Genomic DNA, 21,425 nt, shown 5'->3' with positions numbered 1-21,425 from the left:
TGTTTTCAGATTCGAGTAGTTAATGCTTTCCGCCAGGGGCTAGATGCACGATACGGTGAATCGCTCGCTGAAGTTCTTCGAAAGCAGAGCTCTCTTAGTAAGCGGTTATCGCAGACTTCTTCCATTGAGTATGCTGATACAGGCGCAGATGAATTGATGGTCCCTGAAGTGGACGTGGAACGCCTTTCGTCTCACAGTCATACGGAGACTGCCGTTTAGTAGACTCCCTCATCCTCATCTTTGGACTTAACCTAGATGTTGCGATTATGCATTAGTTCTGGGCTGTTGACCTCATCTGCAATTATGTAGCGTCTCCTAATTTAAATCTTTTTTAAGCAAACTTTCAGTCATGTTTATCTGTATCAGAGAAACATCTTACGACCAATCGCTACGTGAAACGAAGCTTACCGATTCAGTTCACACTCCCATGTTTCGTTTGGTTTTCTTTTCAATTTCATTTCCTTCTTCTCCAAGTTTTCGTATTTTTAGTTTTTTCTATTTCACTTTTTGATTTTCATTTATTTTTTAAAAATTATTTTTAGTATGTAAAAAACAAGTACCATCAAGACGTGAATCAACCATCTGTTTTGCCTCTATTGTCTAAATTGGAAGAAGTAGACTCAAATTTATTGCTGTTATTCTCGAGATTTTAGCAGTTTGATTTGATTGTATAGTTACCAATCATACATGTACTTAAATTGTTATTAAATGTATTTACTCAGCATTATGTGCCTTACGTCCTCGCTTTTAATTTATCGGAGCTATTCTAATGTTTTTTGATCAAAGCTTGCCCTAATCCTAGCATGTCAATCTGCACCTCTGACACCATGCCACCATGGTTATATCACATCAATATATCGTCAATCTCATTCATTTCTGTCTTTTTTCCTTTGCCGGGTGTCCACCGGTTTCATTCTATGGTCACTCTTTGGCCATTCACTTAAAAAAAAAGAAGCAAAACTCTCATCTGAGCTCAGATCCACTTCAAACGTCCTTCTCTCGGCTTGCAGAAATCTAGATTTCTAACTTGTACAGTTGTTTTTATAGTCATCAACAGTTTCAACTCTTCTTTTATTCGATAGACGTATCCAATATTTTTAGTCCTAGCACTTGTCGATGACTTATTTTATAAGATTTTAAATAGTTCCTCTTTTAGATTGCTCCTGAGACTCCGTTAAAAAGTAATTCCAAAGACAGTTTCATTCATTGAGCAAAACTGTTGGACACTCGACAAATTTAATCATTTTATTTATAGTTTTTTTCTCTTGTCACTAGTCTCTCCTCTCTCTCCAAATAAAATAAAAGGAAAAAAACCTGTGAAAATTGAATTATTTCGAACAACGGTGAGGTTGTATGCCTGCCTATTTTCATTGTATTTTATCTTCATACCACCTGTGTACAAATTAACCCACACAGCATTTATGCAATTTATTTATTTCATTTTTTTTTTTTTCTTTCTTTCTTTCCCGTCTTTACTGTTCTCTCGTCAACCAAGATTTTTTTTCATCGTTTAATTATTTGTGGGCAGGTGGATGATATTTTGGTTGATAATGCTTGTTTTAAAACTTATTATTTCCTACTTATCAGTCTGTTTGATCCTGACATAAGGATTTGCTTTGACTTAATTTTTTCATCTCATTTCCAGTATTATAATTGACTCGTCACTGTATAATTTTCTCCTGGTTGACGTATGAAAATTAGAAAGTTAATGAAAAGTAAGGAAAAGGGGGAAAAGGAAAAATTTTGACTTTTTAACGGAGCTTGGATCTGCATTTTGTTTGTGGTAACTGTCCCACTGGGGTTTGTTGCGGCTAACGACTGAGCATGTAAATGGATATTGTGCACCATGCATGATTGTTCGTGACGCTCATACTTGTTTTATCGATGTTACATTCTCAGTGTGCGGGTTCGGCTTAGTTTCATGCAAATCAGCCTACAGTATTTTTATCTAATACAAATAATAATTTATCACACAATGGCAAGTCAAAAATGGATTCAAACAATGTTGATGCTCCAATGATGAGTGAAGCAGAGTATTTGTGATATTGTCCTCTCTGCTCCCGCCTTCGCTGCCACCAGACTAAATTTATTAACCACTGCCACGCTGTGTGGGTCATGTCTTTTCGTCATGGCTCATCAATTTCTCGATTTTCTCAAGATTTCAAATCATCCCCACTACCCAAGTAGCAATTTGCTCGCAGAACATTGCAGTTTTGCTCAACACTTAAATCCTTAATCCTAAAAATACTTGCGCCTTCTTTATCGGTAGATATATGCCAAGGCTAGTCTCAATATCTTCTATGGGACAACATGCGGAAATATAGCAGTTTGAAACAGAATATTCTAGGGCCCTGTAATTGGAAAATTGCAATTAAATTTCGATTTTATGTTGAAAAATTGCTGAAGTCTAATCATATTATTTCAACTAGAGTAATTTGCTCTACTTGGGATGAGTGCCAATCAGAGATAAGACACTCTCAGGTGTAATAGATATCAATCAATAGATCTATATGCTTCATGGGAATGTGTCTGCGTATTTTTCACCTGCGCAAACATATCTATCTCATTGTTCACATAAATCCTTTGATTCAAAGATAGCACCATGTATTAGACAGGATAAATGAATGCTTTGAACTTAACTGTCCATTAGTGGCTCGATCGTATTTCCGAAGCCATGATTCACATGACCCATTGAAGTCTAATTGTTTGTCTGGTAGGCTAGTCATGAATGAAGAAAAAAAAGTGAACATTTTATTTTAATGTACCTACTTTTTTTAAGTTTATATTATATTGTAAATAGATTTATAACAAAGCACTTAGTGTGCTTGCAATAACAGTTTAAAAGACATGCTGATTTTGTCGTTAAATTATTTCTGACGTAAACATTATCAAACTTAATCAATTCTTACTTATTTGTATTCATTGTGAATGAATTTATAATGTTGACTCAAAACAACTGGAAGGAGCCGAAAAATATTTTGACTTTTATGAACACTGATCAATGAAGAATTATTGAATTTAAATAGATATTCAGAGGCAATGTAACTTTGATGATAAAAGCTATCGTATAAATTTAACTTAAGTAAATTCATAGATATTAGTTTTATTGAGACTACTTAACAAATTATATACCTATGTGTTCACATATATATTATATATGTATGTGTACATATGTATATAACTGTAATGTACATATGTATTATGCATGTATTACATTTGTACTAACCATACATCTGTGTACTTGCATGTAAGTTGTATTTTATGCTTGTGCAAACAGTTTTGAAAATATTCAAGAAAACAAATTAAAACAAGAAACCTAGGGATAAGCTGTAACTTGTATAAATGGATTATTGTTTCAAACAAACTTTCATCAACTTGTTAGTTATTTTCTTTGAATGATTTCCTTTATTTATTTATTTTTATTCATTTTAAGCTGTTTTAGGTTGTTTTCATCAAATCACCTCTCTCACCTTTTGTTTTACACCCGCTGTGAAACTTCATGTTTACTTTAATGTTGATTAAATATACTATTTTTATTTTGATAGATATACTTTTTTTATTCAAAAACAGAAACTCACTTTTAATGGATTACACTTTAAAAGCGATGCAATTCACTCCAAGAACGTAAAGTGCCAAAAATAGAGTTTCTTCTAAAACTTTCGCAGTCACACCTCATAGGAGAGACAAGCGTTCTCTCAGACTTCAAGCTGCAACGCTTTATTAGCAACTTCCCTTCACTTTTCCTTTTTTTTCCTACTCTCGGTTTCCTGACAACTCTCCCAATTCTCTCCCAGTTGTTGCTGGAGCTATCGAAAAACAAAACGGAACCTTCCTCTCTACCCACTTGTAAGTCAGCAGATTACAATATCTCTCGAACGTTTCTGTCTTATTCAGCGAACCTATTTCCACACATTGAGCTCTTTACAAGTGTGTATTTATCAGGTGCATTTATTGCTCTTTTTTAGGCAGGAACCTTTTTTTCTGCCGGTATTTTCCTCCCGTCACTTTTTCATCTTAGCAAACTTTCTTTTTGTAAATTAATAATTTTCACAACGTTTTCCCCTCGGTAAAAAGATTTTTACAATTTCAAGTAATTAAGCCTATGTATACATGCATTATATATGTATAATACTTAACATATTATTTGCAGATATGTAAGTACATACATGACTTGAAATGTATGTATCTACGTACCTATGTGAGCGATTTAGAATTGTGTAAATTTAAATTTTTAAAAAAAGAAACTAATGAAATAAATTGTTAAAAAATCAATGACACTTTGTAATGAGTTTTATTTTGAGTTGAGCATATTAGATTATTGTTGTTTGTTATGCATTTGTAATGTTGACATTTGTACTTATTGTGGAAATTAAGTTCGGAAGCACTTGCTCTTTTGTTCCAATACGGTTAGTTTTAAATATTGTTAATCAATGAAAGTAGATTAATATTATAGAGTCATGTCTATTGTTTTAATATTTGATTTTTCCCTCATGTTTGTTAATTCAAAATCAAGCTATTACTTATAACGTTTTTAGCGGAACCTTTTCTCTCTCTTTTTTTCGTATTTCCTGTTAATAAGTGAAATGTTTCATTTCATCTTTCAGTTCATATTTAAAATACCAAATCAGTACTTTTAATTTATTCATTTTGTAAATTTACTTTTAATGTCTTCACCCCTTTACATTACTTCATTTATTTAATAACATTATTTATTTATTTATTTATCTTTTTTTTATTATTACCTATTCACAAGGAGTAATTAATAGAGTGGTATGCAAGAATCAGTCTGTACATGAATGCTCGTGTCGTAACACGATGTATTTATTCACGTGTGTGTGCTAGCATCAGATATTCATACATGGACATACATGTATTCATCTGCATATATGTGTGTATGTTTTAAAATGTATGTACATTTGTATATGTGCATTCGCCCACACACACGCACTCACACATACCTTTGAAGCTGAATAGTTTTTAATATTAAATTTAGATCGCCTTTTTGGCTTTTTTTCTTTTTTTCCACAAATTTATGAATAAAAGTTATTATTTTTATTTATTAAATCGCTTTGTCTTTTTCTTCAAGTCCTTTCTTGGAATCAATGTTTTGTCCAATCCTTCTAATACATATATTTGCATTAGTTGTACAAGGGAAATTACAAAGCGTTCAACTAGTGAATTTAAATGTTTCACAAGAGCTCTCAGCAAGTAAGGGGATTTACAGGACCCAATGCGAAAGAGATAATGAAAAGACCTATTCATAGTCTTTTCTTTCTTTCTGGTAAATTCATGAAAAATACCAAGACACCGAGTCTACTGAAAATGATATGATAAAAAGATCTACTCATGGGCCCTTTTTTTCTGGTGATCTAATCATAAAAAACTATTTGGCCTGCGTGAATTTTTATTAGTTTTGCCGCGCTTCGAAAGCGCAGTAAAAGTAAAGCAGCCAATCAGAGGGTTGAATTTTTTGAGAGTGAAGTTGTTTCTTATCACAATTGAACTATCGAAGATATCAATCTATAGAATACAGTGATCAATCTTGATCCATAGAGAATTTTACTTAAATGAAGGATCTTATGTCGTTTCAACACTAGGATAAGGTCAAGAAATGAACAAAATATATTTGATTCTCATTCAAAAAAATAATATAATTATTTAATACAGAGTTATGGTACATTAGGATCAGAAAAAATAAAATTGTTTAAAACGATGGATATATACCTGCTATAATTAGTAAATGGACTATCTTTCAACTTCAAACAGCTAATATGAAAGAATAACACAAGTAGTTGACAAGCAATACATATTACTGTTTGACTGTAGGCCTAATTAATGATACGAACAATGTACAGAGAACTAGGATGCATTTTATACAAGTAACTGTGAGTATTAGTCAGGGGGTAAGATAACAGCTGAGGTCAAGAAATGAAGTACTGGAGATCAATTTCATCCGGTGCAGATTCAAGAACACCACAGAAGACGTTCTCTGAGAAAGTTACTTATCTAGTGCACTGAATGCTCAGTCATGTAAGGGGTTCAGAGCCAAAAGGACTTAGAATTATTGTTTAATTTGTTAAAAAAAAGAGCATTTTTTACATGGAGTATTGTAGTATTTTGTGTGATCACACAGAGAATTTCAATAGAAAATTTACAACCATTCAAGGGTAAATGGGTTAAACGTCAAGGGAATAAACTAAGCAATGTTGCAATGCTAATAATCCCTTTTGGCTCTCTTCCCTTCATATGATCTGCTGGATGCTGTTGAAGAAATATCGGATAGCTTTAATAAATTTTTCTTTTTCAGAGTTTAATGGAAGCCTGCGCCCCACTACCCTGCTCTGCTGTGCTGAGAAAGAATACCATATGAACATTCAAATTTTGCCACATGTCATTGGATAGAGCATTTCCTTTTTGAGAGAATAAAACACTTTCCCTTAAAATTTTCACTTACAATGCATCAAAAAGCAAGAGCTTTGAGCTTGAGCTTTGCAGAAAACTTACTTTTTATCAAAAGAAATTTAGCGATGCATAGGATTCTCCCTCCGCACAGCAGAACTACTTATCATCGGTCCTCTGATGTAAAGGCATATCTCTATTTCCATGCGAGCCTCAGAAAGCATAGTGTTACATAGACAACAGAGCTTTGGAGATATGCCCTTACGTTAGAGGAATAACATGATAAGGAGGGAGATGTAGTCTCAAATGATTTTGTATTGATGTTCCTCGGCTCAGGAAAAAATTGACCAATCGTACTTCAAACAGGGTAAGATTGCTATGAAAAATCAAGTAGAGTCATGATTCTGGTCTCATTCAAAATTGCTGAGTACTCTAATGCCATTTCATAATGCTTCAAATTTCTTCTAAACAACTGAAGAATAATTTTTGGGCTGAGAAAAGTAGGCTACGGGAGAGGATGAAGTTATCTCTATGCATGAACAGCAACATGAGGATCACCTCTAGTAGGCTAGGGTAACTCTAAGAGAAACGGAAACTCCATTTGATATCAGTAGAATTTCATCAATCGAACTCACATCAAAACCTAGAGCTGGATGAGAAACTTTGCTTTCAAAAGATAGCTGTTGGAATTCAGGATGGTTCTATCTGACACTGATGTCATTTGTTCTTTAGGGTAGATTTCCGGAGTCACGACTTAACTACTAGGATTGACGATTGCCTCTTTTCGTTTACACTATATTTTCATTTGCAATATTAACCTCTGACAACAAAATTAGGGAGCAATTTTTCTCCAAGTTTTGTTTTCTCTTCTTGTCTTCCTCTAAGAAACTGCGAATTTCTACTTATTCAGCTCTTTGACTGATTTACAACCTGCGACACAAACCCGCAACATAAAACGAGTCCAGTCAACAAAGCCAACTTTGAGTATTTGCAGGCCAAAAACGTTTAAGGCACGCCATGGTCTCAAGAGAGAGGAATAAATAAACCTTACCGAATCATCATCATTCAGCAATACACTTAAACCACAGTCTAGTGATAAATTTTAGGAGTTCCTAGGAAAAATGTTAGAATTAAAAGAAAATTCCTTACTTGCACCTTGCTCCTTGAGCATTTTTTCTGGACATCGCAGAGAGAAAACTGACAATAAAAATCGTAACGACAGAATTTAAAACAACTATTACGAAATTTTATCACCATCATTAATACGTTTTTATAATTCATATCCAACATTTATAACAGCAATTTATTATTTCCTTGGCGAATTTTCTACAAATATTTCAAATTCCCTTGCTCTTCAGCACTTGATAAGGGAATTTTTCACATTTTACAAGTTCCAGACAGTCCTGCACTTTGATAGAATCAATTCCTGCTAAAATGCTGGAGCATTTTGAATTCCTTCGAGTACTGCTGGTTTAATACTAACAAAAATTGGAGAGGCTCCCCTCTTTATGGCAACAAGGACTTATCAGCTTTTACCACCCTGCTGCACACAACAACAATTCTCCGAAAAAACGCTCATGCCAAATTAATTGATTATTAATTTTTATTTCATCATTCATTGATTTAATTTTCACAATTACGACCTCGTTAAAGACGGCAACATTTCTACAGTTAAGTGATTCAGTCTTTTGAAATTAAATCCAGTGACCACCCAAAGGCATTCAGACTAAATTAAAACGTTTTTAAGGCAGATAACAGTTTTTACGTCAATAACAGAGCAAAAAATTAGCTAGGAATTATTATCAGGACTACGGCTGAAAACTAACGATCAGATATTGCCACAGAGCACTTATGCATAGTATTTCTGATCTGCTTTTCAAAATGGACCAGCAGAGAGAGAAAAAAAAAATCAACTAAAATGGGTGACTAACTATTAGCCTAGCTCAGAACAACAGGATAATGCTCAGACTAAACAAATGTGCCCATTTTTTATCAGAAACTAAATGCTCACACCTTAATAATGAACCACTATAATTTGTTAGTGATTAGAGAGAATCGTGGTTCAAAATTCATCTGATTATATGGATTAAGTTTCTTGAGAATTCTCGACTTTTAACAGAATTGACTACAAAGGTGACTGATCATAAAAATAAAAAGGAGAAAACTTTCTGCATGGAACCAATCAAACCAATTTTCTTCTCGGAGACCCAAGTACCGAAATCCAAGTCTTGAGAAAAAACGGAAAAAAGTGTGCCATTTGGCGTACAAACAACCTTTAAAGAACAGTTGCAGAAGAAATTCTTCAGATACAAACATTTTTGAAGCTCAAAAGATTATCGCACGCCAATTGGTACGGTTTTTCTTTTCCAAAACTTTAATTTCGGGGCTTGGGCCCTGAAATAAGTATCGGTTCAATTGCAAAGTGGATGTAGAACAAGACTGTTAAATCATGAAATTTAAACTTTTAACTACATCCTGAAGTTCTTGTTTCTTGTGAATATTGCCCTTCTCATTTAAGATAAAAAGATGATTGAAAACAATTCTTTAATTATTATAATTTTTTTTCTGTCTTGAGATAACTAGAAACATTGAATTTAGTGAAATTATTTAGAAAACTATCACATTCACGTTTTGATTTTGATTGGAATGTTTACAACGGTTCGAAAAACAGTTCCAATTATACGTTGATCATCAAATGCTAGAGAAAAACCTTAAAAAAATTTGATTAAAATCACAATTTAAGATAATTTTTTATGATATTATTTTTACAATACATGAGTAGCCAAAGAGTGCCCTACTTTTAAAAAAATAGTATTTATTTCATTATTGTTCTTAAAAGATAAAGTACTTAAATAATGGAATAAATCTTATTTTTAAAAAAAATAGTTCAAATTGCAGCCACTCATGTATTAAAAATAATTGCGACATAAATTATCATTGCTATATGCTTGCTATTTTTGATAACTAAGTTTCATTCAATTTAAAACACCGAACTTTCTTGATCATAAAAATGAGAGCAGCATAATTGAAGAATACTTTCAGCAAATAAAATTCCAAATTAAAAAGGTCTAAGTGACTAAAATAATATTACAAGTACGGTATAAAAAGTGGAAAAAAAAGAAAAAAATTTGGACACCAGCTAGTCTCATGTGCATCGACAATGACAACAATCAACAAGTTTTTGAGAAACTAAGTGTTTCCGAAGAAAGCTCTTTGCTCAACACGCAACAACTCAGGTTACGATGATTTTACCAATCAGGTGTGCACTTAATGATTCAAGATGATGCAGGTAAAAGAGATTTCTGTTGAGAATACGGCTACACATAATAAATAAATGGCAAGAAGCACATGATTGAAACTAGACATTTTTTTTTCTCATAAAACTGAAAGTGTTTGAAAAAGGGGGAAATACTTATCATGTACATAATATCAAACAAATATAAAAGACGAGGAATGTAATGACTGTTAATTATAAAATCGGTGCGGAGTGTTGCTACTCATGTTCTTACTAATTTTTTCCTCTTCAATAAGTTGTTGCCGGAAAGCGACTATTTTACTGTAGAATTCATCCAGAAAATTACGTTTTTCCACCACCAAGTCTTGGAGCTCTTTCGAGAACGCTGTTAACAAATTAATAGTAAAATAGACATTGATTAATTTTATCAAGAATGTTAATGTTCGTTTACAATGAAAACAAAGCAAAAGTCAACAGTGACAAAAAAGTCACAAAAAATAAACGAGGACAACTTCAAGCCAAAGATTTTAAACCAAATCAGGAAACGAAAGTGATGCTAGGCACCTGGTCACAGATCATTGCCTGAAAAACAATACCACTTGGATGAAATTCTGAAGATCTCACAGTGAAGGGGAACAAGCTATTTTTCTCATTCTGAATGAGGAGCCGCTAGACAAGAATTTTTTCCATTGATACTGCAGTTGTGCTCGCTGGAATTCCGGGTAAAAAAAAGCCGTTACAATGATTGTTTCATATGGGAGTGATTCTTACTATTCTTCCTCAATTTAAATTCATCACACAATCGAATCTGTGTGGGGCAACATGTCTCAATAAATATCCCCTGTTTCACATATCGCTGGTGAAACTGCAAAAATGCGTATCTGGGTTCCGTCACTATGTATTAAAATCTCCGCCCTTTTTTTTTTATAAGAAGACCGGATGAACACTATGGCTCGAAATTTTCACAGAATAATCTTCACACACAGAAGAAAAACTATTATTGTTTTCAAGAAAAAACCTTAAGTAGTTGTCTATAAAGAAAATAAAAAATGACAGAAGCACTGCAAACCGAGATACGCCGTTTCACACTTTGGCCATCGATATGTCGATGTGAAACGGCGTATCTCCATTTACGATTTTCCAGACTTCTTGTCATACTTCACTTCTTCCTTGGAAAACCAGTCAACGTAATTTCTTAAAAACTTCCTCGATTTTTCTTCTCTGTTGGCAGAGTATCCTGTAAAAATTCGAAGGCATGAAGAGACAGGAGCGGAAATTTTGAAACACCGCAATGGAGATGCGTCATTTCACACATTGATCATCGATATTTAAAAAAACAAAACCCAGTGTCGCCAAAGTGCGAGAATAGTCACTGGATCTGCACCACTGAACTCTTTGCCAACGTTAATACATATTTGCTGAAAAGGTCACTTAATAGGTCTAGTTTTTTAGGCAATGAGATAGGAGTTCAAAGATCAAAGAAAAAGGGCGCATGTAGGATTCCATGATGTGGAAAAGTTCACTAAGCAAACCCGATGTTAAAAAATAAAAAATGAAACTGATTGAATGATGAAAGAGAATACCACCAATGACATGCATAGATATATAATATGCCAGTTACAAAATTGACCAGCAAAAGTTTAATACTCGTACTTGTATTGATATAGTTCTCTTTAATTTCGTTTTTCCTTCTAGAATTTCTTGATTTTTCCAGAGAAAAATTCAACGTAGAAAAGCTCAGATGAGAAGAAGAGGCAAATTCTTATGATTATGAACTTGAATTTAATTTTATCGGTAATAAACTGGCAGCTTAGTTCCCATGACAGGGAAATTTTCCCCATACATCATTTTTCGTAATTATCACTAAATTTTTGCCTTTAGACCTGCTCCCTCTGCCCCTGTGAGACATTTTTGACAAAAGACCCTGCATAAAAAGTTTCTGGCTGCGCCAAGGCGCCACCGATGATGGTCATCAGTAGTAAAGGATTCTTCAAGAGTACAACTTGAAAACACAAGCACACATGTCTTGACTTTTTCAACAGATACCTTGTCGTAAAGAAAGCATGCCTGATATCCATATATTTGTTTTTCATTCAACTCATCTAGTTCTGGTCAATGACCCCTAATGAATCCTGAGATACGAAACAGAGAGGTCACAGGAGAAAAAGTTGCATGCTTTTGCGGTTAGTCGAAATGGGACGAGAAAACTTGGTGTGCAGTTGTTGGCAAGAATTCTGGATCAACCGTTCGAGGTCCTCTGGTGCTTTATAGGAGAATCAAAATCATACAACACTAAGCTTCTGAACAGCAACATGCGTGATTTAATAAGCATGGTCAAGTGATAATAACCAGATTATAGGTATACAAAAAATTAACTGCACTAGGGAGGAGATAAGATTGTACAGATAATGAATCTCACATACCAAACATGCTTCAATAAAAATTCCCTTTACCTGGAAAGCTTAAAAAAGCCTTCGTATAAAATGTATTTAAGTGAGGGCATATCAAGAATGTAAAATTGCTTATTTGAAGAATATACAGATACCACAAAATTGCCTTAATTGAACATCAAATATGCTTTTTTGACTACAAAATATACAGCAGGGTGTCTGCAAACTCAGACGGAAAAATTCCCTGACTTTCCCCTGTTTTCCCCGACTGAAATAATCAAAATTCCCTGACTTTTCACATGAAAAATTATACACGAGTAGAACTGAAAACGAAAAATTGGTTTGTTTTGTTAGTTTTTTCCTGCTGCATATTTGTGAAACAGCAAATTCTAATGAAACCCCCCAGAGCAAAATTAAAGTCAATGCAAACCTAACAGCATACATTCAGAAAGAGTTAAGCGGAATAGTCACATCTACACTGCGGTATTTCAAAATCTCATCTCTTACTTCAATCTTTTGGGAGGAAACCAACCAAAATTTCCACTCGAAAATTGTAGTTTTTTTTGCCCATATGAAGGTTACTTCCAAAAAACTTTAAGCGAAAATGGTTGGTTTCCTCCTAAAAAATTCAAATAAGAGATGAGATTTTGAAGCTCCGCAATCTAAATGCGATTCCTTTGCGTAACTCTATTTATTTATCGGAAAGATACAAACAAAAATGAAGCAGAGGAATCACAAGCAAAGTGCAAATAAGTCATTTCATTCTCTTATAAAAGTACTTACTTAGAGTAATCAACCAGAAAAAAAAACTGACCGAAATAGATTCTATAGCTATAACACCACTTGATAAATGAATATAAAAAAATTGGGAGAGATTTTTATTCACAGCGAAAAAACACAGATAGAGTGTTTTTACACAAATTTCAAAATTAATGCTTGTTTTACCTACGAAAAAGAGGTTCTATGCAAATGAACATAAGGTTTTGAAACGGAATTTCGTACTAAAAATGATTCCTCAGATGATTTTGGGAGACGTTCATTTTTGGTTTCTTACCAATGCACCCCGAATGGTTATTCGAAATATGGAGGAGAAAGAATTAGCATGTTGCGTGAACTGTTGCATGAAGAACAGGGGCAGTCAGAAATGATTTGCACGTTTGAAAGTAAAGATTTAGTTTTCTCAATGGTCCTTGCTACACTGTGTGTGGAATGATTCAAGGTAACTCTTTCCGCTTTTTTGTTTACCCTTCAATTTTCCGCTAGTCCTACTTAAGGCAGGTAGAACATTCACAAAATTTTGATAATTCTCAAGGAAAAATGACTGACTATTGATGAAGATTGAACTTTAAAAAAAATCAGTCACTGGTCTGAGTAAACGTGCTGCCTTCAAAATCACGACCCCTGTTAGATGTTAAAGTGCTTAGCATAACACGTTTTAAAAGAGAGAATCAATATATTATTTATGTGCGGCATTATCTAACATTCCACATTCAAAGCAATGGCGAAAGTGCGAAACCACGTGACTCCATTACGGTGTTTCAGAATTTCTGCTCCTATTTTATTTTTTCAACAAGAAAGAGGTCAACTTCATAACTTGAAATTTATACTGAATATTCTGCTGAAAGATAAGGAAAATCAGAGAAGTTTTCAAGAGATTACTTTGACTAGTTTTCCAAATAAAAAATAAAATCTGACAGGAAGTCTGCAACAATGTAAAAAAAATGAGTGGTTTTGCATTTTGGCCATCAAAATAATTTTCTGGTAAAATTAAGAGAATTTAACATATAGCATGCCTAGGCAGGCACTGGTTGCGATTCAAGAGACTTATTAAACGCTTAAAAATTCTTATAGATTTGGCAACATTTGAAAGCAACTAAGAATGATAAAAAAAAGAAGGCATGAGACCGAAAGATACACAAAAAACAGTTCTGCGGTTAACTTTATGCCTATCATTGGAGGGATATTAAATTTTCAAATATACACATGTGTCTAGGGCTGTATTACACTAAGACGTAACTCCGCATGCTACTGCCAACTATTAAGCTTGTAGACCTTAGCCATGCTGAGTGCCTAGTTTTGATGTGAGTTCAGTTAATACATAACAGTTTAAATTTTATGGATTTATCATGATTAGAACATTCAGTCACATTAGTAAATGGTGACGTCCATTTTGTTGCCCAAGATACAATACCACCAGAAACCTAAGCAATTCAGATTGCTTCGCACTGTTATTTTTGAAAGAGATCACTTCGTGTCAGACACTCTCTCTCCTCATTGTATTGTACCCGTCACAAGGGACTGCCCTTTTCATTCATTCTCTTGGAGCACAAATTTTATGAACAGTCCCTTCGGCAGTATTGTTTCTTAGGCAAGGATTCAGAAATTGTGGCACAATGCACCCAAGTGAGAACCTAGATGTCCAGCCTGGTGATACTATCTATTCCTGGCTTTTAAAAACAAGTTGTAGGTTCATGAAGCCTTAGACTTTCTCTGAGATTTAGGCGACATGTTGTGGGACAGTTTATCAAGAAGTTTTAACGCATTTTAAAGGTATTTCATTGACCTCATACATTGCAGCTTTTGTGAGCTATCTTCACAGGTGGTAAAATCCTTTACACATCATATTAAACTTAAACTATGAAACTATTACTATCACAGCAAAACTTTCCGTTATAACAAGTTGTTGAGTGACTCATAACTAATAATACTACTACTACGACTAATTAGTGTCAATATGATGTGTAAAAGATTAAGCAACCACCAGAAATGGTTCTTAAAGGCTGAAACACATCAGGTTTGCTGTTTTAGCAATAGTATCAGGCTCTAATTTTGATAGAGTCAAGCGATCATACTTTTCAGGGGGTTGATTGTTAGGAAAATTTTGAAAAAGTGAAAAAAAAGGACAGATGAATGAACTGAGAAGTTAGATTCTGTGAGAGATTTATCGTATTAGAGACTATCAATGTTTGACCAGTCACTTAGTACAAAATGCATCTTTTAAGAGGAAGAAATAACAAAGCAGTTGACAACAAAACAAAGAAAACAGAGAATAAAATTTATCACCGTTCTTCAAAGGACAGAAAATCAAGACAGAGATACTTGAAAACTTGTAAAATTTAAAGAAGAACAAACAATTTAACGAGTAGAGACTTAAGGCATTTACATACAAATAAACATTGAACTAAAGAAAACAAACAGAAGAGACTAAAGAAGCATTTGAAAGAGATGACAGGGAATTCATTGAGAGTGACATCCAATGAGAGATGCTCATAGTGGACCAAAACTAAGCATGTGAGAACAACAAGCAAAAATTCAAAACATCCAAAGTGCCACCAGGTGCTGCTAAAATTGTGCGAACTTAGTTTTACGCAAGGGTGCAGAATCTTTCCAGCTTCTACATTTTCCTCATTGGCGTTCCACTATTCCGATCAGTTTCAAGAGTAACTTTTTTCTCTTTTCCTTTGACTTTCTACTTTTGCCTCTTAAAAGCTTTTCCTTCTTCTGTATTTGATAAGGCCTTTCCACATTTTTGCACCAAGTGCATATCAAGTATCTTCTGCACTCCTGGTTTTACAATCAGTCAAAAAGAGGAGCAAATAAAAAAACTTGAATTTCCTTCATAAGCTTTGCAATACGTCATTTTTACTAAATTTTAATTTCAAGAATAAGACAAAAATTTTTTTGGTTGGGCAACTCCATTAGTATAAAGGACAGAAATATAGAATCTCAGCGACGAATACCCGATTGCGTTTAGAATGTTCTGAATTTTCACTCATCTGACAATTGGACAGCATTACACAGAGAGGAACCGCTATTCTTAGCTCGTACATACTAACACTTATCTGCAGCTGAAAAAGTTGGTTCCTCATTGTGTAATATCGCTCAATTTCTGCTGCAAAACCAGCTTCGCAAAGTTTACAGATTTACAAAATACGAATCTTTTAACTTGGTCAAATAGAATTCAAGCTAATAACGATACAAAGCACAATTTGGTACTGATTTGACATGCTAAGTATTGAAAATATCAGGCAAAATAGGTAACTGAAATAGAGTTCCTTACAGAAGTGCAAAAAGCCCCTCGAAAAACTTAGGAACTTACTTGATTACAATCTTCTGCCTCCAGTTGACCACTTATCTAACCTAATATTTAATTCTACGCATTTCTTCTATTCTAATAAGTGGTAGTTTTTGATCAATTGATTGTCACTCTTTGCTATTATTTAATGATAATTCCATTGAATTCTTTCAATAAGAAATCTAGTGGTTGTGTGTAGTCACTATCATGTTTGTTCACTCACAGCTGTGAGAGTTCAAGGAAACCCTATTTTGCATAACAAATAAAAAAGTGGCGAATAAATGACCATACTCTCCCCCTACTTAAATGGGCAAAAGAAAATGCTCGAGCCATCAAAACCTTTTCAAATTTTTTGGTTTGACCTGTTTTTCACTGGATTAACAGGGAACACTTTGCAACGAAAGACTGAAACAATTTGATTTGAAAATGAAAAACATTGCAATAAGTTCAGCATTTCTTTTGTCCATCCCTGTAAGGGTACTCTACCGTCGCCAAGTCTCTTGAGATGAACTAAGGCACTCAGAATAAAAAAAAAAAGTGAAAATAATTTTCTACTAAAAATGAAAAGTGGACTAAATTTTGCATTAAGGAACTGCAATATCCGGCTCATCCGAGAACACATATATCTAAAGGGAAACTAATGGTACATACGTTGTTTTTAAGCTGAGCCGGAAATTGTAGTTTCTAATTGCAAAATCAAGTCCAAATATGGGATTGAATTCAGATCTTCCATGACCTCACATCAATAAAAAATCCCTGAAAATCAAGGGGTGTTAAAAGGTACGGAAAAAACCCTAAAAAAGTCAGAGCTTCCTCCAGCAGGGCTTGCGGAGCCCTGATAAGAAATGTTTTGACTGTTGAGACTAGATGTGCTAAAGAGTGGAAGTGCGTAAAAAAACAATAAAATGTAAACTATTGGCAGGAGAATAAAGCTTAAGAAAGTTTTAATTAAATGAAAAATATTTTTACCGTCTTGGTCGTAGTCGACGTCGCGCGTCATGGAGAAGAGCGCAATGTCCCGCTGTTGCCAATTCTTTGACTGTTCTAATAGAGCTTTGTGCATGTCCAGCATCTCGTCCTCTTGGAGTTGGAGCTGCGAAACTGCTTCATGGAAAGTGTACAGTTCGGCTGAGATCTCCCCTTCCTAAAAAAATAAAAAAAACCCAGTGAGCAGTGTTTTGAGAGCAAAATGAGAGTCAATACTGTGATACTCCCCGCTGCCGCGAGAGAGGAGAGGGAGAAGGCGCACATGCACTGTGCCGAGCGGCGATCAAGAGGGGGCCGCTGGTTGCGCTCTCCGGCAACCAGCGCGCGACCGGACTGTGGTCAGGCAGTTCGGTAACGACCTCCCGACAGTAAGGACGAAATCATAGTTAGATTTTATTGATGCTCTCTTGTTCACTCGGTGAAGCTAAATTTCACATCCTTTTTCGTCGTCCCCATCAATCCTTATAGGCAGCCCTCGCTAAAATCCACGAAGCTACGAACGGCGCTGAAAAGTGCCGGTGCGGAGCTCTCGGTTTTTGAGCGAGAGTTTGACGGATCAATTCATCCACGATTGTCGTTAGACGTCATAGGTGAATTGACCCGCCGCCACAATACTGCCTTGCTAAGGAAAAATGCCGCACGAACATTCGAGAGTAGCCGAATTTCCTCCGATAAAATGTTTCTTTTTCAGGAGAGTTATGAAAATATTCACTTGAAATCTTACTCTACGATAAAAAATCATTGCAGAGCTCCCATGCAGAATTGGAACTAACTAAAAATATCAGCTTGCATATTTTAGACTGCAGCTAAGTTGCTAACTCATTTTTGCCAAAATTGTCAGTTGCATAGTGTTGCTCTTTAACTATTGGTATGTTGATACTGGTTTCTACAAAAAAACCAATGAGTCGAATGACAAAGATTATACAACAAGAAATGCTTCATACATTTAGTGATCGGAGGGCTGCAAGATCTCCATTTTCTATCATTGCGCTATTATCGTGATGATTCGAGACGTTGTTCCTCTGTGGGGACAAATCAAGAGTTGGTGATGAATTTTTGTCTGCTGCTGGATCAGTGGCCGCAAGTTCTTTCACGCGGTCAGCGTACCTTAGAGTGTTCAATGAGTGTTCACAAGAACTCATTCCAGGGCTGATCATTGCAATCTGAGGGAGAAGAAAGCGCACATTCATTTTAAATAAAGACATTTCTTGGTCTGTCTTTCATCAAAGGGAGAGAAAGAAAACAAAAGTGTATGCAAAATTGTTTTCTTAAATTGATGAGTATTCTTGTGATGGGGTAATCTGGCATCAATACATCATGATAAATCGGGATGTCTGTACATTTTCATATTATTAGACAGTACATCACCAACTTTTCTCTTTTTCTTTTAAAAAATAAAATTTTCACACACAAGAAAGAAAATGTTAATCAAACTGGCTTTCCCAGTGTTTGGAACTTTTTATGAATGAACTTTACTCCATTACTTAGTACCAGGTACTCCTTTGTCAGGGTTGCCACAAAATTTAGAAAATGAAATTTCCTATCATTTCTCCAATTTCTCTTACATTTTGGTATAATTCCCTGACAATGGACCACTAGACAAGGTGCAAATTTCAGCATTTTGATACATGTTTCTTAACCAAAATTTCACATAGAACACGATGCGCACAAGGAAAATTACCGAAATCACATCCTTACAAAGATATTCAATAATTCTTGATGCGTGAATTCAAACCACCCGCTCATGAAAACTCAATGCTCCACGTGATTCACATCGCGCGCTAAACGTTTATCATGACAGTCGCTGAGATATAAAAGTCTGGCAACCTCAATCTTGACGCTTTGGCTCAGCTGTAGCAAATTGCTTACAGTTTGAACAACGCATAGTGGGAAATGAACATTGCTCGATTGAGAAGATTGCTGAAACCGTTGTAGTGCGCGATTTGACTCACGTAGAGCTTTGAGTTTCTTGTGAGCGGGCAGTTCAAATAATTCCTCGTAACCAATGTGAGATAAAAATGTTAATATCTCCGTTAGGAGTTGGCTTCAGTAATTTTTGTTGCACGAATCGTGTTCTACATGAAATTCTGGTTAAGAAACATGTATCAGAATACTAAAATTCTAGTCTAGTAGTCCATTGAGGATATGCCAGATGCTTAAAAAGACATGATTTGAGATGGTTTTCAGGCAATTTGTTGTTTGAAACGTCAAACCCATTCTAGAGAGGAAATAAAGGTGACTTGACAATTTTTTCCTGACATTTTTGTCATTTTCCCTGACTTTTTAAAATTCCCTGACAACTCCCAGTTTTCCTTGACTGTGGCAACCCTGCTTGTCATCAAATTAAGGTCTGAATTAAAAAGAGTCTTAAATCCTGAGGCTTCTGCTTATTGAGACAAAAAATGATTTCTTTCAGTAATGCAAAAAAAATACAACTCACAGACACATAATTAACGAGAATGAACGTACCATGCATGTTTTAGATTTCTCTCCAATGAAAGAGTCTTTAAGAACTTGCGTAAGCTTGCTAGCCCTGAAAGGGAGATGGGCTCCTTTCCTACCTAAAGCTCGTATACACTCTTTTAATGCTAATAAGGACTTGTTAATTTCGGCTCCTTCCATTCCTACAACAGAAACAATAAATATTAGAGATTTGTTCGAATACTGGTTTTCTATTCAACAGCTAGACATAGAGTAAAGACTCAATTGCTCTATTCTTTTGAGCATTAGGTCTTCAACTTTTTTGAACAGAAAACAATAAGCAGAAATATAATATTCAAACATAATTTCTTACTCTTAATAATACGGTGGGTCTATGGTGCTTTTGAAATCGACTCGACAATTAGAAAAAAAACACTAAGAAGCAAGACCAATCCACACAGGTCAGTCATTGCGCAGCTTTTTTGAAATCCACTCCCCCGCCCGGCCCTAACTCGCAGCACTCAATGCTACGTCACAATGGGTGCTCCCATAAAAAATACATTGCAGGCATTCAATACTACGTCACTGCGCAGTAGAGTACCAAAACTCGTCCTCGGGAATGACTGACCTGTGTGGATTGGTCTTGCTAAGAAGTGGCCCGAATACTGTACGTAACAAGGTGGAGAAATGGGGTGGACCCAGCACCATTTCTCCACCTCTACAATCAGTTCATAGTTCCTGGATTTCAAATTACTTATAGGAGTGTCTTTGAAGTCCACTATTGGCTCATCTACAGGCTGACTATCGAATCATTCTCTAACGTCCAATGGAACCACCTTAATGATGAAACAAGAAAACATGCGTTTCAACTTGTGATTTTCCATTGGATTTGATTTTTCAAGAATAAATCGACAGCATTCAGCGATTGGGAACTTCCATTTCTGACTTGCTCACAAAACCCTCTACCTGCATAGAGAAACTAATGGCACATACATTGTCTGTGAAATAAGTCCAAAATAGTGGATCCTTATTGCAAAATACAGTCCGAATAATTAATGATCTTTCCAAGATTTTACAATATTTTCCATCGCCCTTTTGAGACTGCTCGCAGAAAAGAGTCTCTCAAAATTTTGCCCTTTATCAGCAGCGGAAAGAAATATGATTTTGAACACCTATAAAAATTAGGTGGTTCTAAGGAATTTTTCAACATAGGATCATGAAATTTGACTGGGCCTGACTTCGACGGATAATGGGCGATATGCTAAAAAGAACAATATTCAGATACTCTGCTATTTGAACTTGAACTCAAACCTGAAGTCCCTCCGGTAAAGAGATCAAAAGTTGATCATTGCATTTTGCAACCCAAGGTGTCGGATGAAAATAAATATTAAGGTTCTTAACAAAAAGTTGGAGTGAGAAATAACTTACTTGTTTGCCTGTTGGCTGAGGAAGTGTCCGCACCTCGCTCATTACCAGCTAAATCAATTAGTGAAAATTTGCCATGTATACGACTGACACCAGGGTTCCGGACGATAATTTGAAAAACAGCGTGTGATCTTGATGAATTACTATTAGCTGATGTTTGACCAGAGGTTCTGAAATCAATCATAGCATCAAAGATCAGAAACAATGACAAGATAAGTTTCAGCATAAAAACAGAGACATTGACAGTATGCTGAGGACTGAACTGGGAAAATACATATCTCTATTTGTGACGACTGAGACATTTTGAATGAGATGGTAATGGATAAGTTGCAGGTGTCTAAAACTTTTGGAATTTCGTGTATAGGTCGAAACTACTGGAAACATGAGGATATTCTCAATTCAAAAATTGAACAATTATTGCAGGAGATGTGATAAAATTATCTAATCTGCTAAAATACATGTGTTTAAATTTATATTTTTACAATTTCTTTTA

The 21,425-nt window shown here is 35.0% G+C and overlaps 2 protein-coding genes across 15 annotated transcripts in view; one reads left to right on the top strand and one right to left on the bottom strand.

The window, feature by feature from the left end:
* LOC109033903 (plasma membrane calcium-transporting ATPase 3) overlaps positions 1-5,064 on the top strand; it is a 469,278-nt gene extending 464,214 nt beyond the window's left edge. For 8 of the 10 annotated variants that reach the window (XM_072303337.1, XM_072303338.1, XM_072303341.1 and 5 more), the window contains one exon: positions 10-5,064. In XM_072303337.1, the coding sequence (XP_072159438.1) occupies positions 10-219 (210 nt within the window). In that variant the 3' untranslated portion in view covers positions 220-5,064. The remainder of the gene's footprint in view (positions 1-9) is intronic. The other 2 variants (XR_011900360.1, XM_072303342.1) reach the window with 2 other exon arrangements.
* A 561-nt stretch (positions 5,065-5,625) lies between these two features.
* Klp10A (kinesin-like protein 10A) overlaps positions 5,626-21,425 on the bottom strand; it is a 153,508-nt gene continuing 137,708 nt past the window's right edge. For all 5 annotated transcript variants that reach the window (XM_019047135.2, XM_019047125.2, XM_019047115.2 and 2 more), the window contains 5 exons: positions 20,936-21,102; positions 19,556-19,710; positions 18,031-18,249; positions 17,069-17,243; positions 5,626-10,019 (listed from right to left, as the gene is read on the bottom strand). In XM_019047135.2, the coding sequence (XP_018902680.2) occupies positions 9,865-10,019; positions 17,069-17,243; positions 18,031-18,249; positions 19,556-19,710; positions 20,936-21,102 (871 nt within the window). In that variant the 3' untranslated portion in view covers positions 5,626-9,864. The remainder of the gene's footprint in view (positions 10,020-17,068; positions 17,244-18,030; positions 18,250-19,555; positions 19,711-20,935; positions 21,103-21,425) is intronic.

Source organism: Bemisia tabaci, chromosome 8 (genome assembly GCF_918797505.1).
Source record: "Bemisia tabaci chromosome 8, PGI_BMITA_v3".
Classification (NCBI taxonomy): domain Eukaryota; kingdom Metazoa; phylum Arthropoda; class Insecta; order Hemiptera; family Aleyrodidae; genus Bemisia; species Bemisia tabaci.
Note: the sequence above shows the minus strand (reverse complement) of the source record. Positions and strands in the feature narration are given on the sequence as shown.